The following is a 26456-nucleotide window of genomic DNA, read 5'->3' on the forward strand; positions in this document are numbered from 1 at the left end:
ATCACTCTTTGTGCGGTGATATGTCATATGGAGTTGGTCAGGTAATCTCCCGATCCGTGTGCATTATTATGCAAGAAATCTGCATCCCAAAACGGTTTGGCAAGTGGCTGTGCACAAATTAAACATAACCAAAAAGGAATCCGGGGCGACCGTTGCTCATTCGTCGGCTAGTGGCAACGCTCCTCAGCCAAGACCAATAGCAACGCCACATGCTCACGCATGTCCAGGTACCTCGTCCCGTTGGACATGTGCAACACCATGAGGGAGTGAGACTTTCATCCTCTCCCCTATTTCCTGAAGTTGCGAGCAATTCAACGTCGGGATTGACGGGTCTGAAGCAATGGTACGTTTGACCAAGGTATGCGTGTTGCAGTGAAAGTCCTAACGGTCACAGAGTCTAAGACAATTCCTGGTTCTGGGCGGCGTGCCCGCTGTCCTGAGCGCAGCTTGCTCCATGGACTACACGAAGAACGGGCTCGTCTGGGGGGATGCCATTCGCATGAATCAGATTCAGGTCGTGGGCACGCATAACAGCTATCATGTTGAGGCGGAGGAGGATGAGAAGCCCTTGATGGAGAAGTTGAGTCCTGATGTGAGGGATCTGTGGTACGGGCACGATAAGCTGGATGTGCAGCTGAAGGAGCAGCATGTCAGGAATCTGGAGTGAGTTATTTTTTGGGGGCGTGTCTTTCCCTGAAGCTAATTGTCAGACTTGATATTCTCGCGGACCCAAAAGGCGGTAACTACGCAAAACCTCTGATCCGGAAACTGTCCAACTTGCCGTACAACACTGGTCCGGAATACAACACCACGGCTACTAAGGTTATGCACATCCCGGACCTGGACATCCACACCGTCTGCACGACATTCACGTCGTGCCTCAAGATCATCAAGTCCTTCCTCGACGCTAACCCTCATGTCGTGCCCATCCCCATCATGACGGAGTTCAAACAGTCCGAAGCACTGGGCGCGTCTCTCGGCGGCGCAAAGCCCATTCCGTGGGCGGACGCAAAGCTCCTTGACGGATTGGACCAGGAAATCCGCTCTGTTTTCTCACCAAAGCAGCTCATCACGCCGGATGACATTCGCCGTCCGGGCATGACGCTGGAAGAATCTGTCCTGAAGTACGGATGGCCGAATCTGGACTCTGCACGGGGGAGAATCTTTTTCCTCATGGATAATGGGCCCGACGACGACGTCAATAAGAAGTATCTTGAGGGGAAGACGAACCTCGAAGGACGTGTGTTATTTACAAACTCTGCGCCCGGAAAGGCAGATTGCGCATTTCAAAAGGTTTGTCTCTCTGTCTTTGCCTTTGACTTTTTTTTTCTTTTCTTTATCCTTTTTTCTTTGCGTTTGGGGAATCTAACTGCCTGTGTAGCTTAATGATCCTGTGACGGACGCATATGTCGCGAACATCCAGAAACAAGTCAAAGCGAATTACTGGGTTCGCACAATGGCCGATTCGGCGCTCGCCACGGTCAGGAACTGCACTACCTTCCAGAGGGACGGGGCGTTCAAGTCAGGCGCGCAGATTGTGTCTTCGGATTTTCCGGTCAAGGGGATGAGTGAGCGGTATGGGGGGTGTAAGTACGTGGTTGAGATTGGGGACGGGAAGGTGGCGAGGTGTAATCCTGTGAATGGGAGGGCGGGGTGCGTTGATAAGGAGTTGGAGTGAGTGCTTGGCCGAGATGTGTCTGCGGATGTATGTAATTAGTTGAGATTTTGGGCGGGCATGTATCGGGTATTATTGTGCTTGAAGGGTAATAGAGTGGATGTATGATGAATGCTTGAACTTGAGTGGGTTTGATGGTGTGTTTGGTAGTGTTTTAGAATGTGATGACGCGGGAACGGTATTTGTAAATGTTGATACACCGCGGTACGTAGTAGCTCGTTGTGATGGTATGGTGTGAGAGCGTACGAAGGAGTTGGATTATACTACGAGTATGGTAGAAGGGTCTACTAGCTTGGATTCAATGAAGCAGACTTCTAGTTGGTCGGAGTGATTACGTGTACTGCCAATTGTAGTTGCTTGCTGAGGAATACATACGATGAGATGTTGAATTGTATTTGTATTATAGATATCGGCTCCTCTACCTGGCTGAACCCTTTGCTTCACCGTGGAAGCTTGTCTGAATGGTTGATCGAGGCTTGAAGGATATCTTGACTCCTTGCCTGACCACGACCGTGGACTCGCCCATCTAGCCACACTGGCTCGCCCAGCAGTAGAACCCTCCGTGAACCATCTCCTATATTACAACCCCGATCAATCATCCTTCTTGCCAATAAACCCGCCCCTCTTCAACCCAAAGAAGCAAATCACAGCCACTCCAGCTGCACTCACAAAAATGGTCCAGAACGCAGCTCGAAATCCATCCATCAACGCAACCCTGTGGTCCTTGCTGCTGGAATGCTCCGTCACTGACGCGGCAATGGCAGCAGTGACAGCCAGTCCAACCGAGTTACCAAACTGCGATACTTCACTGAATACACCACCTGCCAACGATTGCGTGTCAACCGGGAACGCATCAGAGATGACAATGTTGGATACCGTGAAGAGGACTACAGGACTAGCATCAGCACACTATTCTCTAAGTGATCATTCTAGGGAACATACCATCCGGGTTCACTGGCGAAAGAAACAAGGCCCAGAAAGGGGCATACCAGTAATTTTCACCAATCTTGACGGTTGCCATGAGGGCTGGCGCAATCATGGTGACCAAAGCGGATACCACAGCAAGAGTCTGCACCTTGACGCGTGAAATGAGATATGCAGTCGCGGCGTTGACACAGATCCCCATGATGACGTGGGGAAGGAATCGGATGGAGCTCTGCAAGGCTGGCAAGCCTTCAACTTGTTGAAAGCTATTCACACTGTTAGCGACATGCCCTCAAAAATCCTGGATGCTGGCCGTGGAACTTACTACAGAGTCGTAAAGTACTCTATCCCATTCAGGGCAGCCCAACAAAAGAACACTGATACGCAAATAGTCGTAAATGAAGTATTCTTCCACAGCTTATTCGGGATCAACGCCGGTCGCCCCCGTCCTGTCTGATACCTCATCCACAGAGGGAAAACGCCAAGTAGAACTAAAGAAACCACCAGGCAAGCAATATTTCCACCATCCTTGATGCTCGTATAAGAAGTTGTGATTGTCGCCAAAACATACAGCAACAGCCCCAGCGCAACACTCATGATTGCCGCTCCAACCCAATCTATATCTTCGGCTAGCCGTCTCGTCCACCTCTTTTCACCCTTCGGTCTCACCACTGGTAACGACCAGATCGATGCCGTGGATAGCACAAAATTTATAATTGCCATCATGTGATATGCCCACCGCCAACCAATGGAGTCTGTAAATATACCACCCAGTACCAAGCCCAGTGCATACCCCAAAGGCTGTCCCATGCCGTTCATAGCAAACGCAACATTTCTCCAAGTACCCTTAGGGAACGTGTTTGTGATGAGACTGACGGCGGTGGGTAAACACATTGATATGGCTACACCCAAAAACGTCCTAAACAAGATGACTTGCAAGCCTGTTTGGGCCAGACCGAGCGCAACCGTGAAGACGACAAAGAGATAACTGCCAGATATCCATACAATTTTCGCTCCAATGGCGTCCGCCGCGGCGCCAAATATGAGAAGGAGACATCCTGCCGCGAGAGCATAGACTGCTGCGGGCCAAAGGATTAACCCGTCGGAGAGCCCGACATCTGATGCTATTCGGGGCAAGGCAGCGATGAGGATACCGGAACCCATTGTGTTCAGAAAGCTTATTCCCGCTAGGGTAACGATGACTGTAACGCCTTTCGCTTTGGATATTTGCATCGTATTGGCTGGTGTGAGCTGCCTGTCCTCAGTCTGGGAAGAGGAGACCGGTAATGCGTTGGGTGTTGGTGCCGATGAGTCTTCATCGTCTGTTCCATGGAATGCAGGTCGTGGAATTGAGGTGATGGGATTAAGAAGTTCGTGCGAGGGCTCTTGGTTTGACAATGTGTTTGTCACTGATTTTGCAGTCTGTCCCTGCCGACACAGGCTCTTTGAGACATTTCCAATCATTGTGGCATCAGCTGGTAGTATTGGTGTTTAAAAGAAGTATCGTAGTCGCCTTTCTAGCCCGCTTCTCGAAGATATGAGTTCATGTACGCCTCATAGACCAACGACAATACCAAGCTGACGTCTTCATCGAGTTGGATGCTGATGCTGCCGGTGACGGCCAAAGATGTTAGGCCAAGTCCCCACTATTTTGGCTTCATGTCAGAGTCTCCAGGGCATATCAATTTGGGAACACACCAACTACCTAGGTAGTTGCAGAAATGGCCGTAGGCTCCGTTGTGTGGAAATTGACTCGTTATTCAAGACCTGGTTTTCCATTGCGGACTGGACACATAGGTCAGGTCAACAACATTCAAGGGGGCCAGAAGCACTGCATCCAACGACAATTGCTTACTGTATCATGTCAGTGTGTACATCTAGTTATGGGCAGGTGCACGGTGTTGAACGGCCCCAATATGGTCATGTTGCGTTTTAGTCTCACGGAGCACAGCTCTCACTTCACCCCTTGTGTGATTCGGCAAGAACCAATACACCGCATACGGGTGTAAGACTCAGGAACGGGATCGTTGTCGGGCTGGAGCTGAAGGCTTGCAGTTGTGGACTGCATTCTGGCGGAATCTTGGCCTCTGACGTGCCTCGTATTGCCCTGGGGCTTGTGTGACAGACGTACCATCGTCTGAGCTCCAAGCCACACCAATCAATCTGGAGATGGTGTCAAGAAAAAGGCTCGCGAACGTGGTGGGAGCGGAGACTTTATCTCACTTGGGACGGTTTTGTTTCGTCAGGCGCCAACAATGCCATACCTCATCAAAGTCTCCCATCACCGAGTCTCTGAGCTGGAGTCGACCGTTCAATCTCGGGGTATTCGTTTTGGCGCTGCTCACTTCCTCGTTGAGCCAAAAGTCTGGATCAAGCTTGGTTTGGACCCTTTTCTGTTTGGATTGGCCTGGTTTGGTGCCCGCTCAAACCGGTCTGCTCCATCCATCCTCCCTCCTTCCGCCTACTTTGTGCCAGTCGCGCCTGCCCATTGCGTTCATCTTCGTCCCGCCACTTTCCCCATCCACCAGAACTGACCTCCACTCAAGCGCTCTTCGTCCCTGGCCTTGGCAAGTCCCGTCTTTTGGTCTCTGGTCTCTACTAGTCCTGGTCTTTTGGCCCTTTTGGTCGTTTTGCCCACTACGTCACGAGACTGGACCAGACCAGACCAGACCAGACCAGACCAGACCAGACCAGACCAGACGGTTGATCTTTTTGGCTGCCGGTGAACCATCTCAACGCCAACCCACCAGACCCAACACCACCATACCGTCTGGTCGTTTTTGGACATGGCCGTTGCGCCAAATTATGTATAATTAGCGATTTATTGATTCGAATTGCTGTGCTCATAGCTTCTCGGCCTGGCGCAGGGCCGCCTTGAGTTCCCTTCACAATGGCCGATTTCCACCCCGAGCTGCAAGCAAAGCTTGACGACTTGCAACATGAGTTAGAGGTATGTGCAGCAAGTAGCCCGTGGTCCAATTCTTCATCGCTTGCTTTCGCCCGCCAACCGGATATTGAAGGCTGACTGTTCTTGTTTCCTTGCAGGAGGGGGATATTACCGAGAAAGGGTAAGCAAATTATCCGTTACGCCCGAAGAAACTAGCAATCCGTGAACTATCCTGGTTCACATCTAGATCCTACTGATTGGCACTCTGGTTCCTGTCTTATGCTAACACTGCCTCCCGTAGATTCCAGAAAAGACGAGCATTGCTGCTCTCCCAGTACGGTTATGGCGAACCCAGCGCTCCAACTCCCACCCCCGCCATTCACGAACCTCCTCCCCCTCCTAGATCTGGCCTTCGTCTTCACCAACCTGACGACAGCCCGCCGCAACAGCCCTACGACGGCCACCGAGCCTCTACGTACAATTCTGTTGGCGGAAATGGATCCGACCCCGATTCTCCAGCATACCGGACGAATTCAGCCTACGGTCCTCCACCGACAGGCTCACATACCTCCGAGGTGTCGCCAGCTGGCCTCTTGCGCCCTGGCGGTCCCATAGCTGAGCGACCTGTTCCCGTTCAGCGCGATTCGCTTTTCCTGACGACGACGGCTGCGTCCAGCGATGTCCCTTCTCGGAGTGAGACCATGGTTTCCAAGGATTATGCCTTCAATCCAGACCAGCAAGGCGCATACATGGATGCGGGGCAACACCATCAACAGCAGCAATTCGACGGGAGGACTAGGACATTGCAAGATTCCCAAGGTTACTTCTCCGACTTTGCTGGTCAGCAGCATTACGACCAGACTCAGCCTGGAGGTGACTATGGGGCCCCTCATAGATACTCATCTGGAGAGGCGTTCTCTCCCACGGCTGCCATGCCCCCGCCGATGCTCACGGCCGGTGACCTCCCTCCACCGGAAGCATTAGAGTATTTACGGCCTCTTGAGCCACGGGAGATACCATTTTCCATCCGTGACCCGCACGATCCCAATATTCTCATGTCACAGTTCGACAACCTGGCTGCTGTCCTTCGCCATCGCGCCAGAACCACAGCCAAGCTCCCTGCATACTGGGTTTTGGATAACAAAGGAAAGGAAATCGCATCCATCACTTGGGACAAACTTGCCTCTAGGGCGGAAAAGGTTGCTCAAGTCATAAGAGATAAGAGCTCGCTATATCGTGGCGACCGAGTTGCTCTTGTGTACCGCGACAGCGAAATCATTGACTTTGCCATTGCCTTGATGGGCTGCTTCATTGCGGGCGTGGTCGCTGTGCCAATTAACGACTTGCAGGACTACCAACGTCTCAACTACATCTTGACATCGACTCAGGCACATCTGGCCTTGACAACGGATAATAACCTAAAGGCGTTCCAGCGAGATATTACCGCGCAGAAGCTCACTTGGCCAAAGGGAGTCGAGTGGTGGAAGACGAATGAGTTTGGAAGCTATCACCCGAAAAAGAAGGAGGACATACCCGCCTTGTCCGTTCCCGATCTGGCCTACATAGAATTTTCCAGAGCTCCTACTGGGGACCTTAGAGGCGTCGTCATGAGCCACCGCACGATAATGCACCAAATGGCGTGTCTGAGTGCCGTCATATCAGACACTCCTGGGAACCGACCTGGAGACACCTTTAACCCTTCTTTGAGAGATAAAAATGGCCTTCTTATTGGCGGCAAGAAGGCCGCTAGCGAGATTCTACTCTCCTATCTGGAGCCTCGTCAAGGCATCGGTATGATTATCGGCGTCTTACTGACTGTGTATGGTGGGCACACTGCTGTTTGGTTTGACAACAAAGCCGTAGATGTCCCGGGTCTTTACGCGCATCTCATTACGAGATATAAAGCAACTGTTCTGGTAGCGGACTATCCTGGCCTGAAGCGAGCGGCGTATAATTACCAGCAAGATCCGATGACGACGCGAAATTTCAAAAAGGGCATGGAACCAAATTTTCAATCTGTCAAACTTTGTTTAATTGATACCCTTACTGTTGACGGAGAGTTCCACGAAGTCTTGGCTGATAGGTGGCTGCGCCCGCTTAGAAATGCACGAGCGCGCCAAGTTGTAGCGCCTATGCTATGCCTCCCCGAGCATGGCGGTATGGTGGTCAGTGTGCGGGATTGGCTTGGCGGCGAAGAACGTATGGGTGTATCGCTCAAGCTAGAACGCGAGACAACTTCGGATTCAGACAGTGACGACAACGACAAGACTGCCAAACCAGTTCCATCGAATGGATTCGGTAGTTTGCTTGGCGGCGGCACGACAACCAAGACCGAAAAGAGCACAGGCAATACAGAAATGAATGAGGTCCTCCTTGATCGTGAAGCGCTTAAGACCAACGAGGTGGTTGTGATGGCATACGGCGCTGAAGTCGCCAAAAAGGCACCAAACGAGCCGGGAATGGTAAGAGTCGGTACATTTGGCTATCCAATTCCGGACGCTACTCTCGCTGTGGTTGATCCCGAAACTGGTCTCCTAGCATCTCCTCATACCGTGGGTGAAATCTGGGTTGATTCTCCTTCCCTTAGTGGCGGGTTTTGGTCTCAGCCTAGGAGCACTGAGTTGATCTTCCATGCCCGGCCCTATAAGTTCGATCCTGGCGATCCGACTCCGACACCGGTAGAACCGGAGTTCTTGCGCACCGGTCTTCTCGGCACCGTAATCGAGGGCAAGATATTCATCCTAGGTCTGTACGAAGATCGCATTCGACAGAAAGTGGAGTGGGTTGAACATGGACATGAGGTTGCCGAGTATCGATACTTCTTCGTTCAGCACATGGTCGTAAGCATTGTCAAGAATGTCCCCAAGATTTACGACTGCTCCGCGTTTGACGTATTCGTCAATGATGAACATCTGCCGGTAGTTGTTGTAGAATCTGCCGCCGCTTCCACCGCACCTCTTACATCCGGTGGCCCTCCACGACAGCCGGATACCGCGTTGCTTGATTCCCTGGCTGAGAGGTGTATGGAGGTCCTGATGGAGGAGCATCATCTCAGACTCTACTGTGTTATGATCACGGCTCCGAACTCACTACCCCGTGTTATCAAGAACGGCAGACGCGAGATTGGAAACATGCTTTGCCGCCGAGAATACGACCTTGGCAATCTGCCTTGTGTTCATGTCAAGTTTGGCGTCGAGCATGCGGTACTTAACTTGCCGATTGGTGTAGACCCGATTGGAGGAATTTGGTCACAAATTGCTTCCGAATCTCGAGCAAACATTCTTGCTCCAGCAGATAAACAATATTCGGGTATCGACCGAAGGGAAGTTGTTATTGACGACCGAACCTCTACGCCGCTCAACAATTTTGCCTGTATCACGGATCTCATTCAGTGGCGTGTGGCGCGGCAACCAGAAGAACTCTCGTATTGCACGATAGACGGCCGGGGAAGGGAAGGCAAGGGCATAACCTGGCGCAAGTTTGATCAAAGGGTCGCAGCTGTTGCCATGTATTTGAAGAACAAGGTCAAGGTGCGACCAGGGGACCACGTTGTCCTCATGTATACCCACTCCGAAGAGTTTGTCTTTGCTACTCACGGTTGTATCAACCTGGGTGCTGTTGTCATACCCATGGCACCACTCGACCAAAATCGCCTGAATGAAGATGTCCCTGCATTCCTTCACATTGTTGCCGACTACAATGTCAAGGCTGTCTTGGTCAACCACGAGGTGGACCACTTGCTGAAGCTCAAGCCTGTTTCGAGCCACCTGAAGCAATCTGCCCAGATTCTCAAGATTGCCACTCCTAATGTCTACAACACCACGAAGCCTCCAAAACAAAACAGCGGCCTTCGTGATTTAGGTTTGACTATTGACCCTGCTTGGGTTCGCCCAGGATATCCTGTTGTTATTTGGACATATTGGACACCGGACCAGCGGAGGATAGCTGTTCAGCTGGGACATGATACCATTATGGGCATGTGCAAAGTCCAAAAGGAGACATGCCAGATGACAAGCTCACGCCCAGTTCTCGGTTGTGTGCGAAGTACCACTGGGCTCGGCTTTGTTCACACCTGTCTCATGGGTATCTACATTGGTACCCCGACGTACCTACTATCTCCAGTCGAATTTGCCCAAAACCCCATGTCCCTGTTTGTCACATTATCCAGATACAAGATTAAGGATACGTATGCAACTCCGCAGATGCTGGATCACGCCATGGCATCGATGCATGCAAAGGGCTTTACGTTGCACGAACTGAAGAACATGATGATCACATCCGATAGCCGTCCTCGAGTAGATGTTTTCCAAAAGGTACGGATGCATTTTGCGCCGGCCGGACTTGATAGGACAGCGATCAACACGGTCTATTCCCATGTTCTAAACCCGATGATTGCATCGAGATCATACATGTGCATCGAGCCTATTGAGATTTGGCTCGACACCAAAGCACTCCGCCGAGGTCTGGTTGTGCCGGTTGATCCCGAGGCTGAGCCTAAGGCTCTGCTTGTACAAGACTCTGGCATGGTTCCAGTTTCGACGCAAATTGCAATTGTAAACCCAGAGAATCGCATGCATTGCTATGATGGAGAATATGGTGAGATTTGGGTTGACTCTGAGGCTTGCGTGAAGTCGTTCTACGGATCAAAGGATGCATTTGACGCAGAGAGATTTGACGGACGCACGGTCGATGGTGATCCGGGCGTGGCCTACGTGCGTACGGGTGACTTGGGATTTCTTCATAATGTTAGCCGGCCTATTGGGCCAGGCGGAGCCTTGGTTGATATGCAGGTGCTCTTTGTACTGGGCAGCATTGGCGAGACGTTTGAGATCAATGGGCTTAGCCATTTCCCAATGGATATTGAGACCTCGGTCGAGCGTTCTCACCGAAACATTGTCCCAGGTGGCTGGTACGTTTGTTGAGACCCCCCTTTTTTTCCTTTTGAGTTATGTTACTAACGATTGTTGCAGCGCTGTGTTCCAGGCTGGTGGCCTGGTTGTCGTCCTCGTCGAAGTCAGTCGAAAGCCTTACTTGGCCTCCATTGTACCAGTTATCGTCAATGCAATTTTGAACGAGCATCAAATCATTGTTGATATTGTGGCCTTTGTTAGCAGAGGCGACTTCCCTCGCTCACGACTTGGCGAGAAGCAACGTGGTAAGATTCTCGCAGGATGGGTTACACGGAAGTTGCGCACACTGGCTCAATTCGCTATCCGTGACCTCGACGCCTCCGCTATGGGCGAAGCTGGTAGCGGTAGCGGCACTGGCGACCTAGGGGATGCCAATCGAATGTCCACAGGAAGCATTCGTAGTTCAGGGGTTCCCGCCGGGGCGTCGAGCCTAAGAAATGTCGAACACGCGCCGCAAATTTTGGAGCAGGAAGAGTTTGATGTCCAGATGAATCGCATGTCGCACATGCCGCCTCCCCCAGCCCCTGGAACCGCATCCACAACAACTCATGACGATCAAGTGACACCAACGGGATACTCTCAGGACAAGTCATCAAATGCACAAAGTCAAGGGACCATGAACCGCGACTCTGGAGGACAGCAGGGGTATTTTGGCAATACACAACGATACGGCGACGAGTATGAAGACGATGAACCTCCAACTGTTGGGCCTAAGCCGAGCTCTTCGGCTCCAGAGAATGCACCATCAGCTCCAAAGATAAGAATGACGTTGCCTGGTGTAGACGGCCGAGAGGGGTTCCAATTCTGGGACGGCCCTCAGGCAGAAGATGACGAGACGGACTGGACGGCTGATGCAATAATGCACATGAATCTTGCTGGGGACATGAACCCCAGATGATGGGAGCTAGAGACGCGGCATGGTGGGAAGTATTGATATAGTAAAGGAAGAGGATCGTGCCGTGGTGGTACATACTGATGAGCTTCTGATGGACACACACTTTTCATTTTTCATTTTTAGGTTCTCGACTTTATGATTCTGGATTATTGATCCGCCTTGGGCATTCATACATGGACTTAAACTTGTATAGGCACTGGAAAGCGCTGCGTTGATATGAATATACATTATCCGCATGAACGGAGATTTTGGAGCTGGTTGAGTCATGAATGCATTTCTATGTGAAGCCGTGTATATCTATGCCCTCCAACTCCCGCTAACTACAACATTGAAGCAACGTATTTACAAGTTGAGGCCTTTCCTCAAAGTATTCCCCATTGGTGGTATGTATGCAATGAAACCATGCCAACAGACGAGATATCACGGACATGGTAACGAGATCCCGCGTTGTGAGTTTTCCGCATTACTGAACACATGAAGGCTATTGATTCCGCGTATGTCCTTGTGTTGTAGTAGCATCCAATTCGTAATGCATTTGCCCGGGTACTTCTTGCGGCACAGGATTATGCATCATTTCATGAGCCTGCTCCGTGCTCTTTGGATCGTAATACGTAGAATGCGGCCCCGGAGCTCCACCAGTCTTGATATCTGGATGACCACCTAGCTCGCTGGGTGTTGAAGAATACGCGCCCCGAGAGGCGGCCCGTTTGCGACGCCGCCAGAGCAAGAAGCCAGCTATACCGAGGCCAATGACGCCGAGGGCAACACCAACGCCAATACCGGCTGCGGCACCAGACGATAGGCCACTGGATGATGATGAGCCGGATCCGGCAGTTGGACTGGTGGAGTGGAGGGTTTGAGTGGCTGAGACGGGAACCTTTGGTCATCATATTAGTTGAAGCTGTGAAATAGCAAGAGTAGGCTACTTACATCGGTAAACGTGGTTGAGTATGCCGCCTCATTGATATCTGAAACGCTCGTCATAAGCCAATGCTGCGCTTTTTGATAGATCTTGGGGTCTGTGTCGCTGCTCATAAATGGTGGGTTTCCCATATGCACGTCCATGTTGTACTTTGTGCCGTTTTGGACATTTTGAAGTCGGTACGTGGTATTGTCACCTGGCCAGATTGTGATATCCCACTTCTGAGTGTCGCTTCCGTCGGAGCGGAGCAAACACGGCTGTGTTCGATTGTCGTCGATTTCATCCTTGTTGTAACACGTGCCGAGCTGTTTCTTGATTCCTCGTACGGAAGAGGACAGCGTATCGAGATGGCTTTTTGGGATCAACGGGCATGAATTGCCAGTATTGCGCGGGACTGACGTTGCCCCAGACGGCGAGATGGTCGCCATTGTTCTTTTGGACATCGACAATTTGGAACATGGAGTCGAATCTCGTTTTGGTGAAGTTGTCTACTCGGCCTTCTGTCACTGTGGGATGTTAGCTGTGTTATTGTGCTTGGAATCTCGTTGCGACGAACCGTGATACCACACGTTGGGGTCGAGCTTGGCTGGTTTTAGGTCGTCTCCCATTTTGAGTGTCTGTTTAGGTCTTGACTTGCTTTTGTTTTTGCGTATTGGTGTAAGAAGTGATTATTGCGTTGCTGGTTGTGAGGAGAGAAGTCGTGAGCGGTTGTGCTTTGAGGAATATAGGGCTGGGTATTGGCGCAGTTTGCAAAGAGAAGTATTTGGAAAAAAGGCCTGGCTGCAATTCGAAAAGAATGAGCAAGCAGCAACCTCGAAAAGGATCGACAGCTTATTTCAGGTGCCCAGTTCCGTTGAAGGCCTCTCGATGCCGTGGACCAGGCCCTAGTTAAAGCAATGCCCCAATTATATCGCAACTTGGACAGGATTAGGACGCCGGACCATGGATCTTCTGTCAGCAAGCGCAACACCAACGTGCCATGTGGGCAACGTGATGAACTAGGCTGACAGGGTCGCAAACACCATGTTTCGGACTAGCCCAGCTGTATGCAGGTTTGATTACCTGTGATGGAGTGTCGAATTGGGAGTCCTAGGGGGCAGCCGGGTCAGCAACGAGGCGGAATGGATATTGGAAATTGATGTCGCAACCTGGGGCATCAGCTTACTATTCTCTCCCGCGAGACACAGCCGTATGGAAGCATAAAGTCTGACAAAGTAGAGATCGCATCGGTGGAAGGTAGCATCCATCCCCAGCAGATAAACCAGCTGTTCTGGCAAAAGCAGAGGGTAACTAGTATTAAGTGTCTCCATGACCATTTTGTTGCAAGAAAGGATTAATTAATTGCACAACAGACACTTAAGGTATCTTATTTGTGATGCCGAAAAGGGAAGTTGGTTTTGCCGGGTAACCAATCGCTCCTGCCTCCTTTGTGTCTGTTTGTTTGCTTGGCCCAACCCACGGAGTCTTGCCGGCCGACTCCGACATTGGATTTGCCGTTGGCGTCACCACAAAATTTTCAACTTCGACTTTTCAGCCTACATGTCATCGAATTGCCCTTCCCACCCTGACTTGTCGCACAACATCGTAGTAGAGGTCTTAGTCCCGTGTGAAGAGTCAAGACACTAGGGCCACGGTCAGAGAGGTTTGCTCGAGTATCTTCCCGGAGACTTTCGCCCGCTGACAAGCCACAGGCAAAGCACCAACCCCTTACCTTGCTCCATCCAAGCGCCTGCCCTACCGTTCTCCGCGGCACAAACTTCTGAGAATGAGATGGGTGGGCATCGTTTGTGGCCACAAGATCGACCCAAAAAGTGGCGCAACGGGCCGTGCTGCCAAGGCCAGGCCCAGGTCCAAGAGCCTCCATCCACCCTGGTTGCGACATTGTGGCGGATGCCTTCAAGTCCCACCAATATGTTCGCTGTTCTTCACATTCCTCAAACTACTCAAGTATTAAAAGCTCTCACCAGCACAGCCTATATTTAGCGCCACAAGCGCGAAGTGAGCTCTCCTTGCCGCGGGTTACAGGGTTGTTCCCGCTGAGCCTCCACCAGATGCCCGCTTGTTCCAAATTTGGAGTCGCGCTTCAACCTCCATCAACAGAACGTCGGCTAGGCCGAGGCACATTTCGTTTGCAGGCCAACGAATATATTTCGACTTATTTTCACGATCGCTTTGTTGTTTGGGCTCTCGTGAACGAAAATTACTGCACAAATTGGTCTTTTCATGTTGGAATCACGTTCATAATGCTGCCTTGCGTCCAGGACTTTTGGGAGGTGACACTGTGGTGAGAATTTAGCACACACTAGTACACATTCCGGATGACGTCTTAGGCGTTCATCCCTAAAGTGATCTGAGTTTCACTCAGATCAGCGGGAACTTACCATTGGGTTCTGCACTTTATTGCACTATCTTCCCCATACGACTCGTCACCTGCAAAATCTCATCTCGATGTGCGAGTCTACGCTTGCGACTGGTTAGAAAGCCTCCCAGCTCCCGCTTCTATGGCTCAAAATACTAGTTATATACGGTCTGTTGAAAAACATACCCAATGTGACTCTTGCTCTTCCATAAGGTGACAGTCGTTAGGGTTAGGTTTGGCACGGCCATGGTATGCAGCCGACAATGATCTCATGTTGGATCAGGCGTGCTCCGTCTTTACGCTGATTACGACGAAAACAGATCTGGAGTGTGGGTGCAGCCTGCTGTATAGGCAAATACGCTGCATTGGCGATAGCTCCGTTTGCGAGAACAGAATGACCTGATCCCATCTTGTGATAGCCATTGTAATCGGGCAATGCCACAAATAGAGAGAGTCAGGCTTCTGTGACAGTGCAGGTGTAATTTGGATCCTCCGCCAAGTGTATACTAACAAATCTTAGACGTCTGGATATACCTCAGGATACGTCTTTCCAAGAAATATTTCGAGCCTCCCTCTATACTAGTACGACATATCAATGGGCCAGACCCTCCAAATCTGCAACACAACAGAGGCAAGGCCGTTTCGAGGGCTCGACTTGCTTTAATAGAACAGCGGCTTCACTGGCCAAATTCGGGTCAAAGAATAATTTGTTTCATATGGCTAATTTTCTTCATTGAGGTCTTTGGCCGCTTTCAAGTCAATGCATGCCGTTTGTTCCTGGAAGAAATGTCCAAGCTGACAACGGGCCGCCCCTTTGGCAGCAGTAGCACGACCGTCTTACAAAGCACCCTGCAGAATATCAGCCTTGACAAAGTAGCCCGACTCATCGCGTTTGTCTATCCCGTGTACTCATTCAACTTGCCGGTTGTTTGTCGACTCTTCGAACCCAGGGTATGCAGATTTGCCGGTACAAAAACTCACTGGAACTTGAAGACTCGATGACATGCACCACTACAACAGTGGAACACATGAAAAGAACCGGAGATGCAAGGACTGGCCGCCATGTTTGCTTTTGCCTTTGATCTGAACCGGGACACTGCGCCGTCCAGTTCCTCTTATCAAGCTATGAATCTGCGGTAGCTTGGAAGGAAGCGGTTAGTCGTAGCTGCAAATGAACACCGCTCAAATTCGTAAGAAAGTCGGTACCGGTTCGAAGACTTTTCTCGTCTACACAATGGACTGACTTTACGAGTTATGGAACTGCAATTCACCCAGTGTCTTGGTTACGAAATCTTCGGGTGGCGCCGTTGATGCAGACTTCGTCTCCTCCTTTGAAACCTCATTACTTCTGATTGAGAAAGGAACTCTCCTTCGGAAAGAGATGGAAATCAAGGGTCAAAGGATTGGCACTTACAACACCGGAAGTTCTTAGATGTGTGGAGCCGCGCTTGTTGTTGACCTTTGACGCCACTTCCGTGTTCAATGTCTTGTTCTTTTCAGCCACAGCCTGCTTCTTCCTCTTTCATTGTTGTCAAATTTGCAGCGATTGCGACCGAAAAACTCTCAGTGTCGGATCTTCGCAATTTTCTATGCCAAGATTGTGAGATACGAAGGATGAAAATTACTCCAGCTCTCAAGGTTCCACTACTTGATGCGTACGATACTGGGTTTTAAGAATATGCGTCCGCATGTCGTTGCGGCTTATCGTTTGGCACTGTTAAGCTTGACGGTGGTATAAGAAGTTTCACTCGAATTACCATGCGTAACTGCAGACCAAGGTCGACAAACTTTCATCGGTTGAGGATGGAGTTTGTTCACCTAGTTTCGGCTCCAGTCAGCCGGGAGGATATGAACTTGGCAATGAAGACACACAATGTCGAGGGTATATTATGCGACACTTCCGAACGTCAATGTATCATCCCACCTGTTGCCTCAGCCCAAACGAGAGTGAAGGTAGAAGAACAGGAATAGAAAGGTCACCAGGTTGACAATTGGCGTTCAACAAGGCTGTCCTAACAATGTTCACACAAGGTGAACATAGAGCCCTTGGTTAGGGCTCAACATACCCAAGACGTTGTTCAACAAGCAGCTGTCTTTGTACCCAGCAAAAGAGCCGCATCAGCCATTGGAAGAACTGATTGTGTTCCAGTGCTGAACGGTACGAGTGATGCAAAGCTGCGAACCTAGGCAAGATTCCTTTCTATTCAGCCAGGCTCAAAGTGCAATAAACATGTATTGTATTCTTGTTCTCATATATATTCTAATCCTCTTCAGCAAGTGTGTCGATCGGACAAGTTCAAGTCGTACAACTAACACACTAACCATGGACGGATTCTCGAGATCAACAGGCCGGCCTGACGATACTAGAGTCCCTAACAACGACCAGGAACAGCAACTTGGTCAATATTACATGGGCACAACTACCGACACCGAACTACCTCAAATCAGTATTGGAGAAGATGGACAAGCATGGGCGCTTGACCCGACGGACATCTCTGAACAGTGTCACGTCGAAGACTACTTGGCCTATAAAGAGTTCGCCAACGCTCACCACAGCGATGTAGAACTAGACAACTTTGTCGCAATGCCTCCCCCTTCCCTCTGTGTTGCAGGAGACTCGCATAGCATCTCTGGTGCTGAGGATGCGCATTTCCAGTCAAACATGGAGATGCCTAACACAGCAATGACACGGTCAGAGATTTCGCACTCGCCTGCTGCAACGGGATATGGGGAGAATGCAAGCTACATGTTCAGCAACGATCCAAACTTTGACGAAACCTCCCTCCCGGTCCCGTCTTATACTCCCAACATTGTGCAACCTGGGTTCGTGCCCATTAATCAAGTTGCACCATATCAGGGACAAATGACTCAACAAGCACCAACTCATCTCCCTCCGGTCCAACACTTGGATCAAGGCTCAGTGTATTCGCCGATGCCTGGGGTGAGTGAACGAAGAGACTCATATCACTATTCTGACCCCACCGAAGCAATCTATCGCCCTGCTTCTTTGATTCCTAGCCAGTACGCTTCTCAAGCTGCGAGTGTTGATGCTGGTGTGATGGGCATGGGTAGATCTCTGCCTGTGCCTCGCGCTCTTCTTCAACAATCGCAAGGGAATTTGCCGTATGCAGCACCAAATTCGGCGTACAATCCTCCACCTCCGAGCCCTCATCCGGCATCTACTTACTTCGGTGATGTAAGTGGACAAGGCATGTACATGATGAACGTTGTTCAGCCAGTGCAGCACGGGGGGGCTGTCTCCGGCAGCAGTAACATGCCCGGACATTTCGGCGGTAAATACTCCAGGGAAGGAGACCCAGAGAGAGCCTCCAGGGAAGAAGACTCAGAGGGAGCCACCAAAAACAAAGAAAAAACGAAGGAAACCCCATGGTACGATGCATTTGAGTATGTTCTCATAGGGAACTCCCAGCGCCCACCACGGCCATTTGGCAACCAAACTACATCTAGACTCCACACCTTCACCTACGGAAATTATGGACAATTGGAAGCTGGAAAGAAATACAGTACCGAGGAAATCAGGGAATACGTCAACGAAAAGGTATCCAAGGAAAAGCCTAATCGGATTGTGGCTGGGGAGAATGCACAAACAAGGGTATCGGCCAAACGTTTCGCCATGTGGATCCAATCTGCGCCAGCTCAATGCAGAAATCGCCTGGGTCCAGATGATAATGAATGCAGGTGGGATCAATGTCTCGAAGGGAAGAATAAAGCCGGAAAGAACTGTCGAAACGGAATTAAGTCGGGCTGGCTCCGTGTTGCTATGGATGAATATCCACAACTGAGAGACGAGGGCCTTCTGGATGCATTGAAACCGGCCGCTGTTCTTCACCTTTACTGCTTCGAGCGAATTTTCCCGAGGGCACGCATTGTCGAATTCTACCAGAAGGAGTTTCTGCAGATAGATAAGAAAGTCGAATTCACGACATGTAATGGGGTGAAAGAGAAGAACTATGCGAGCATAGTCAGAGACTCGGGCGATGGCGTGACAAATTCCATCAATGCGTGGTTTGATGAGCAGCTGAAGATCTCAGGTCCTGTCTCCGAGAAAAATTCCTCAATTGATAAGGGTTGGGTAGATCCTCTGGGTCACAAGACCGATCCTGGTACGACTTTCGAGTGGCATCAAAGCTCCCTCTCCGCCGCCATTACTCGTTTTCACGTTGGACGGAAGTCCAAAGAGAACGTAGGGACCAGACAAAGAAAGCGGGATGTACAAAACGAGGAATTGCCAGACGGTTGTGAGAAAACCTTGGATTACCATCTTGGCAGCTTACATGAGGAAAGGGAGAGAGCCATGAGACGGAAAGCTTGGGACAAAACTGAGGACGGCGTGAGAAGAGCTGCAAATAAGAAAGCAGAACAAGAACGAGATGCAAAAGAGAAAGCGCAAAAAGCCGCCGAGAAAGCGGCGCAAGAAGCCGCCGAGAAAGGCAGATGGGGTGTTTTCGAGACCATAGAACGCACAAAAACGAAGCAATCGCGGCGGCGGGGAAGAAAACCGGCAAAGGAGTCCACAGTCAGCACCGACACGCCAGACCGGTCTGTTGAACGGTCTGTGTCAGGGCCGCGTCGAGCAAGAGAAATAGAGGTATATCAAACCACGCCCACTCCTTCAATGCAGCCGAATGCATGTATTTCTATGGAGCCTACAGCTCGTTACGGTGCTTTGCTTCCGGGTGATTTTGGTCCCCATCCCACCTACGCGGATTTCCCGTCTATCAAGGAACACTTCTACATGCAAAACAACCCTCACATGCAGCCTGCAGCGCCAATGGCCAACATGCTGCCATCCGAGACGCTGTTGCCGCCAATGACGACAATGCCGTCGCACATGTCAACTCCCGAGCCGCCGATGAGACAGCCACTTGTTGACACAAGCGCAGACAACTCCCAGAGGCCGTTTGACGCGTACGCCGAGCCAAGGGGGAAGAAACGACCAAGGAATCGGAACCAAGATGACGGGTTGCCCGGGAAGAGAATGCGTCATTAGAATGGATGGTATTCCCCGACACGGAGGCGGGAGAAGTCGGTGCCGATCAGTCCAAGGACGGTGCCGGCGGAGGTGTCCTAGCCATGGGAGGGAGGGAGGGAGGAAATGAGGGTTTTTGCTTTTTTTGGTTTTGGACGTTCATTAGTACATGTTTCTTTTGTTTTGTTCTGTTTCAACACTGTTGTGATGGAAAGACGAGTATTTACGTATATTTGGCTGTTATTTATCTCCTTGCTTGAATTTAGGATTCGTTGGCTCTAATGTGCCGAGCCAGCGATGAGTTACGTTAATGAATTGAATTTTTACTATACTACCGTTTATTCCGTTGCAACGTGAATTACACATTCTCACATAGCCACGCCCATCTCCATATGACGTCTTCTCGCGCACTTACACGCAACCAATCACAGTTCCCCCATATCTCCCGTGAGTAAGCAACCTCGCCCCAAAACGGCAACCACAACCATTGCATCATCCATCCATCTACATCAACCTCACAACAACACCATCCCCATGCCGCGCCTCAAACTTCCCTCCCAATTCCTCCCCAAACGCCAATTCACAATGTCCACCCCCCGCCCCCGCCACCCAGACTTCAAAACCGTCGAATCCTCCCGCCCTCCCCCCTCCCCCTCCTTCAAATACACACAAACCCCCTCCCCATCATGGACATTCGGCTCCGGCGCCAACACACCCTCCTCACACACCCACATCCGCATCGACCCCTACGCACCGAACCGCTCCTCCCTCCTAAACTACAAACTCCTCATATCCAGCATCGTCCCCCGCCCGATCGCCTTCCTGTCCACGCTCTCGCCAGACGGGAAGCCGAACCTCGCGCCCTTCAGCTACTTCAACATGGTGCACCACGACCCGCCCATCTTCGTGGTCGGCTTCTCCAGCCCCGTCGCACGCGCAAAAGACTCGCTGAGGAATATCCTCGCTACGAGGGAGTGCGTCATCAACATTATTTCAGAGTCGTTCGTCGAGGCCGCCAACTCGACGAGCGTGGATGCCCCGTACGGGATATCGGAGTGGGATGTCGCGGGGCTGACGGGGCTGGACTGCGAGGTCGTCAAGTGTAAGAGGGTGGGGGAGGCGGTGGTGAGTGTGGAGGCGAGGCTGGATATGGTGAAGGAGTGGGAGAGTAGGACGTCGGGGGACAAGACGGGCACGATGGTGGTGCTTGAGGGGCTGAGGTTTTGGGTGAGAGAGGATGCTGTTAATGAGGAGGGAAGTCTTGTTGATCCTGCGGTGAGTTGGGTTGTGTGAGAATGAAGAGTTGAACTGACGGTTTTTAGGTGCTGAGACCGATTGGGAGGATGGGAGGGATTACGTATAGTAGGGTGAATGAGGCTTTTGAGCTGCCGAGACCGAAATTTGAAGAGGACGTTGGTGGGGAGGAGGGACTGGAAAAGATTAAGAATTGAGGCTATAGGGCATATAGATATGGATAATGACACGGGCCGATAGACAAAATGTGGTATAGATAAGTACCTAACGTCATATACTCATACATCATGACAAAATACTCCAGAAAGAGAAAACTCCAACTAAATGTCCATCCAAGCTGTTCAGTCGGCAAAACATCAACACTAGCTAGAAATAGAAACTCATCCCCGATTTGGAAATGATAAATTCACACCCCAGATTGACCTCCTTCTCATGTTCCTGTAACTGCTGGAATATAATGTCCCCGACTGGCGGTCCATCTTCTAGTCGCTCCTTGACGTGGATGATGATAACCTTCAGGCCCTCCAGTGGCTTCCGTTCTATCATAGGACCCAGCGGCTCAACATCATGCAGCGTCAGTTCGTCGGTTGGCGTCGCGAGATGTGGTGTATCGACATGGTCTGGCGTTGTTGCTTGTCTGAGAAGCGGCGGTTTGACGGATTTTGGCGACACAGGGTCATCTAGAACTGAGCTTTGTTTCCTTGAGAGGTTTCGTCGGTGATTCATGCTGTCGTCAATGCTCATACGCTTCCGCTTCTTGGAATCGAAATTCTTAAGCTTGCGGCACATTTCAACCTCGCTCGCCAACGCCTGCAACTCGTCTATAATGAAGCAGGGCTTCAGGTGTCCGAAGAGCCGGTCATTGCTTTGTGAATCCTCGTATGAACACTCGATGAAAATTGCAGCCAGCATTCCAGATGCTATTCTCGGTGCGGCTTCTTGCCAGACGTATAGATTTCGCGGACTAAGCGAGATGCTGTCCGGCTCAACATCTCCAAAAATGAGGACTTCGCGACGATGCGCTTGGTCCCGTATAAAGTAAGCACTGGAGTCGTAGACACAAAATTTATCCTGTTCGCCGCCGCTCCCGAATTGTGGTGATGATGCAGCTGAAAATGCAGCCTGGCTGAGCAAACCCGTCGTTCTCGGTGTTGGTTGCAGCGATGTATGGTTAAGAAGGTCCCGTCTCGGCGTTTGCGACGATGCGTCATGGCTGCCAAACCGGGTTGACGCACTCGATGCTGAACCGCGATGAGGGTGTTTCTCAATGCAGTGGCCGTGGCTGACACTCCAGGTCTTAACTAGGAGGCCGTTACACACTTCCATATATCCCCTTCCTTCGCCATCTCCGAGCGCCGGGCTTCCTCCTTCAACCAGCCTTAGATAGGTGAGCAAGCCTGCGCCATTGTTCTCATCACTGAGGTTAGGCCAAATAACATTGTTGAAAATGTGATTCTTGAACGCTTGAATGGTACTGGGCAATCCGGCCAGCTTCTTGGGTCGTGTGCCTGGTAAGCCTGCCGTGTTGACCACGAATCCTGAGATGTGGTCAAGGTGAGGATGCGTTATGAGATAGGTATCGACCAAGGATCGCGTTACGTGAGCGGCATTGGCGTTTACAGACGCATGTGGCAACTCCAGCCCAGCAAAGGCACCAGTGGTGAGTGTGAAGGGTAAGTCGGTGGGTGGTGGTGACGGGTAAGCGTCCTGTATCAAGCGGGTGATGGCAGAGAGATGGACGCCAGCATCGACGGCGACAATTGAACCTTTAGACCATTTCTCGGCAACAGATCGTACCAGAAATGCTGTGACATTTGATTCCTGTGGCCCTCCTCCGGAGCCCTTGATCGTGTTAGCCGTTTTGTGCATGATTGATAACCATCACATCCCAGACCGATGAGGTCATTCCAAAGGGACAGATGTGTGCCGCCAACGTTTACGAGCTATGAGAGCCCGTGCGGCAATGTCAAACAACAACAGGCATACATCCCCGAGGAAGAAAAAAAAGCGCAACAAGAGCTTACCAGGACAATTACCTGCAACGCAGGATCCGCGACCTCCCCCATCAAGGGCAGCTTAATATTCTAAGCCCGCCGTTCCCAGGTCTTCTCAAAGTACCTTCGCTCGATAGTGCGAACAAAGCCCGGGGCGTGGACGTCGCCAATAATAGAAATAGGCGCTTTACGGTTCCGCTGTCCAGTGGCTGCTCAGCAGAACATTGGCCAGGCAAATTCTTGTCAAAGACTAGAATCGTCGTCGTGGGCTGCGATGTATAATATTACTGCACGTGATGTTGATGATGCAAGTGGTGACCCGAGCTCCAGCTCCAGCTCCTGGTGGCGGCGCCCGTCTGTCAGGTTACACTGCAAGCTCCTAGCTCTCCAACGAGGGACCAACGTGGGACAGGCAGCGTCCCGGCCAGTCGGCGAGCACCAACGGTCAATGTAACCAGATTGGTCTGACGTCGAGTCCCTTGTGTAGCATGCAAAGATCGCGTCTTGTATGTCCCGTCTTTGTTCTGATGTGACAGGCCCCGCTATTTGCGGTTGTGTCTTAGTTAGTGTCAAGATCTTTGTCTCAAATGATGGAAAGGATGAATGATGTCGGATGGATGTCAGAGGACCTTGGCCGATGGCTGAGATCGGCGATAGGAAGCGCGGTTGAAGATAATATGTAATGCAGAGAGCGTAATGTATGCTGTAGAACCTGAGGTTCGCAAACTCCACGGGACGTCTTGTGAGACCGGAGCTCCCGTCTGTTGACACGCGGCAAATTACCAACGGGCGCCGCTTCGCTTCCTGGGTCGTGGTGATGGGAGGAGGGAGTAGTGCTGGGACGTCTGTTGACCGTGTTCGTCGCGCTATTGGTTTGTGGTCGGTGTTTTGCTATTCTTGGGGGATAAAAGGAAGTTGTTGAGCAATCAAAGTCGAAGAATAGCCGGCACGATGGAGCTTTGGATGAGCTAGCATCGATCCCACTGTGGCACCGTCGCCCTAGACTTTCGAGTATCGGGAGCCAACTTTAACCTGGACAACATCCAGAGTCAAGGCCGCATCAATCAATCATGGACCCCAAACGGATGCACATGCAGTTGTTGAACCAGGGCACCATGTCAGTCACTTCGGCGATCCCGCTAGCTTGGCTCGAAGATGCCAGGGTAGCATTTCCATTCGGGATGAGAGCCCCAGTACCAGTGCCAGTGCCAGTGCCATGTCGACTCGGATCTGATCTGGCCCAGCTTTGTGTGCCCAGAATGCATCCCCCATATCCACTTGGTTGCCTGTTAGCAATGTGTGGCACATGCAAGCCGGCAGAGGATTGTGGAGATGGTCTTGAATGGGATGACGGCGTCGCCTGATGGCTGACATGGTTCATCAGCGTGCATATGAAGAAGAATGGGGGTTTCTTACTGGATGCTCTCTAACAATCAGCACATTGGGCTCTGGCGGAGTGGGCTCGAAGTGGTTGAAGATGTGAAATGACAGTTTAACCGAGTTTGCCTGCATGTGGCCAAGGTTAAACCTGGAAGCTGAGGAAGGAGCCAGCCCACGTTCCTTCTGCTGCTACGAACTCCTTGATAAGGCAACCGACTTTGGATGCAGTATTGTGAAAGATACAAAACCGAAGCTACCAAGGGATTCCAATGAAAATATACTAGCAACGCAGTAGCACCCTCCATCGCAGCGGCATTCTGGAGCAGGCAAATGCAAATTGCGCATTCCCATCATGCTCGGCTTCGGGGTGTCTGGCATGCGAATGAAAACTAGTATGCTCTAATTGTTAAAGTTGCTGATGCGGAAATGTTTGCACCCTTGTCAAGTCTGCAATGCTCCCTACCCTACAGCTCCGCAGCAATGGCGGCGTGCTAAAAACACTCTTTGCATTGTACAGAATAAATTAACGGAGATGAAATAAACTTGGCAATATTTTAAGACTTGACCTAGTCACTTGGTTCCTAAGCCTACGTTTTCTAGTCTAAATAGCCTTGAAGCCATTCGGATGTTGAGGCTGCCCGCACATTTCTCTACGGCACTAGAGATTGCTAAGAAGGGTTGCACACCATCAACAAAACTGTCAAGCGCTGCGCTCCTTTACGCGCAATAGGATTCGACCTAAGATGTTAGTTTTTTAGACTTAGAGTGGCCGTAACCTTCGCTGTAGCTTAAGATTCAACTCACTCAATAAAATTTAACTAAGCCGAGGGGCCATCTCACACTAAAGGCTTAACCCTACATTCATAAACCAACACGGGCGTAAATGACATGTAGACAAAAAACATGGAGGTATCACATCCCCTTTGAGCAGCCTCAGGTAAATGACGAATTTGAGACATTGCATGCTTTGTATATTCAGCTAACAAAGCAACAATGCAATCCTTCCAACGTCAGCCACCAATGTTCTGAATCCAATTACAACAAAGATGCGTCATGCTGGCAAACAGTTCTCATGAGAAGACAAGAAGATAACAATGTTAGTATCTAGCCTATCACCAGATCGTCCACATCCGGCGCAAAGTATTCCACACACTTTACAGAGTACACTACGACTCTGAGATAGTGGGCTTGATACATACAGGGACGTAGGCATGTTCTTCCCCTCACTGTAACTCTTATCAGTCCATGACAGCACAAACATCTCAAAGCTGGGGCATCTCAATCCGTTGAGATGCATCCCGCTTCTTAGCCTACCCTCAAGATAAGGCTGAGACACCCAACACCCGGAACACCCTCCGATTGCACCAACCCGCCCATCTCCGTCTCCCAACGGAACACACCGCGCCCAAATCGGACGTCGCTTCCTCGCCTCAGGTTATCTTCGGACCACCATCCGGAAGACGGCGCGATGCTAGCTACAGCGAGGTCACGAGGTCAGGAAGCTTTGTGGCTTCCACGCTCGGCATTTGTGTTGAGGAGGTTGAAAGTGGCGCTGACCATTGAATATTAAAAGGCAGCCATGTCTCCGGCTTTGACGGCTTCAACTCAAGGTTAAAGGAGCATACTTTGCAGATAATCAACAATTGAAAAAGCAAAATTGTAATATAGTACAATGATTCAAAAAGGTGCCTCATCTTCTGTTTTCTTGCTCCTCGGCGGCGTGAGCTCTCTTCCTGCGGCAACGCTAGTGAGGCATCTGGTGAAGAAGCAAAATGTCCATCTCCGAAAGGCAGACCTAGATGCTGATTGGGAATGGGTCCGTCTGTTTGGCTCTGCGGCACCGGCAATTCGCTCGTCTAGACAGATTCGGAGCCCTCGACTATTGCATACGATCCCGCCCTTTTAAACAGACTGGTTGGGCAAGGTAGAAAGACCGGGTTAGGAGGATGGAGCAATGGAAGGACTTTGTAAGTAATTGAATTGTTCCATGTCCGTTTCTGATGTCAGTGATTGATTTGTGTGTTTTGACGAACACTTGGATCTTGGCTTGCATAATGTCGACGTGTTGAATGACAGACGGAGACAACTAACTTGGGACACTAGGCCAGCATACGTTATGGACCGGACCTATTCAAAAAGTGTTCCATAATGGCCCCGATGCTCCGTATCCGTGCCAGGCTCCACGGACAGGAGCAGATTCAACCCGGTGCTGGGATTGTCGCCGACTCCAACGACCCACGGAGTCGTGAACGGAGCCGGGCGAACT

The 26456-nt window shown here is 50.8% G+C and overlaps 9 protein-coding genes across 9 annotated transcripts; 6 read left to right on the top strand and 3 right to left on the bottom strand.

Annotated features, from left to right (window-relative positions):
* Positions 1-340: 340 nt before the first annotated feature.
* On the top strand, positions 341-1678 carry VFPPC_02549 (myosin-cross-reactive antigen family protein; the record flags this gene model as incomplete). The annotated part of the gene is made up of 4 exons (XM_018282179.1): positions 341-343; positions 395-663; positions 711-1293; positions 1382-1678. The coding sequence occupies 4 exons, from the start codon at positions 341-343 to the stop codon at positions 1676-1678; spliced, it is 1152 nt and encodes a 383-aa protein (XP_018146548.1).
* Positions 1679-3743: 2065 nt separating this feature from the next.
* VFPPC_02550 (efflux pump protein) lies at positions 3744-4094 on the top strand (the record flags this gene model as incomplete). The annotated part of the gene is made up of 1 exon (XM_022428280.1): positions 3744-4094. One exon carries the CDS (start codon positions 3744-3746, stop codon positions 4092-4094), a length of 351 nt encoding a protein of 116 aa, XP_022284553.1.
* Positions 4095-5489: 1395 nt separating this feature from the next.
* VFPPC_02552 (AMP-binding domain-containing protein) lies at positions 5490-11294 on the top strand (the record flags this gene model as incomplete). The annotated part of the gene is made up of 4 exons (XM_018282181.1): positions 5490-5549; positions 5645-5667; positions 5788-10395; positions 10457-11294. The coding sequence occupies 4 exons, from the start codon at positions 5490-5492 to the stop codon at positions 11292-11294; spliced, it is 5529 nt and encodes a 1842-aa protein (XP_018146550.1).
* A 478-nt stretch (positions 11295-11772) lies between these two features.
* VFPPC_02553 (transmembrane alpha-helix domain-containing protein) lies at positions 11773-12821 on the bottom strand (the record flags this gene model as incomplete). The annotated part of the gene is made up of 4 exons (XM_022428281.1): positions 11773-12168; positions 12222-12518; positions 12613-12719; positions 12770-12821. 4 exons carry the CDS (start codon positions 12819-12821, stop codon positions 11773-11775), a joined length of 852 nt encoding a protein of 283 aa, XP_022284554.1.
* A 908-nt stretch (positions 12822-13729) lies between these two features.
* On the bottom strand, positions 13730-14095 carry VFPPC_02555 (hypothetical protein; the record flags this gene model as incomplete). Its single annotated transcript, XM_018282183.1, has 2 exons — positions 13730-13860; positions 13912-14095. 2 exons carry the CDS (start codon positions 14093-14095, stop codon positions 13730-13732), a joined length of 315 nt encoding a protein of 104 aa, XP_018146552.1.
* Positions 14096-16895: 2800 nt separating this feature from the next.
* Positions 16896-19583, top strand: VFPPC_02556 (hypothetical protein; the record flags this gene model as incomplete). Its single annotated transcript, XM_018282184.1, has 1 exon — positions 16896-19583. The coding sequence occupies one exon, from the start codon at positions 16896-16898 to the stop codon at positions 19581-19583; it is 2688 nt and encodes an 895-aa protein (XP_018146553.1).
* A 564-nt stretch (positions 19584-20147) lies between these two features.
* On the top strand, positions 20148-21013 carry VFPPC_02557 (nitrilotriacetate monooxygenase component B; the record flags this gene model as incomplete). The annotated part of the gene is made up of 2 exons (XM_018282185.1): positions 20148-20837; positions 20885-21013. 2 exons carry the CDS (start codon positions 20148-20150, stop codon positions 21011-21013), a joined length of 819 nt encoding a protein of 272 aa, XP_018146554.1.
* Positions 21014-21182: 169 nt separating this feature from the next.
* VFPPC_02558 (cyclic-AMP phosphodiesterase, class-II) lies at positions 21183-22685 on the bottom strand (the record flags this gene model as incomplete). The annotated part of the gene is made up of 1 exon (XM_018282186.1): positions 21183-22685. One exon carries the CDS (start codon positions 22683-22685, stop codon positions 21183-21185), a length of 1503 nt encoding a protein of 500 aa, XP_018146555.1.
* A 3177-nt stretch (positions 22686-25862) lies between these two features.
* On the top strand, positions 25863-26096 carry VFPPC_15522 (hypothetical protein; the record flags this gene model as incomplete). The annotated part of the gene is made up of 1 exon (XM_018293275.1): positions 25863-26096. One exon carries the CDS (start codon positions 25863-25865, stop codon positions 26094-26096), a length of 234 nt encoding a protein of 77 aa, XP_018146556.1.
* Between the last annotated feature and the right edge of the window lie 360 nt (positions 26097-26456).

Source organism: Pochonia chlamydosporia, chromosome 2 (genome assembly GCF_001653235.2).
Source record: "Pochonia chlamydosporia 170 chromosome 2, whole genome shotgun sequence".
NCBI classification, from domain to species: domain Eukaryota; kingdom Fungi; phylum Ascomycota; class Sordariomycetes; order Hypocreales; family Clavicipitaceae; genus Pochonia; species Pochonia chlamydosporia.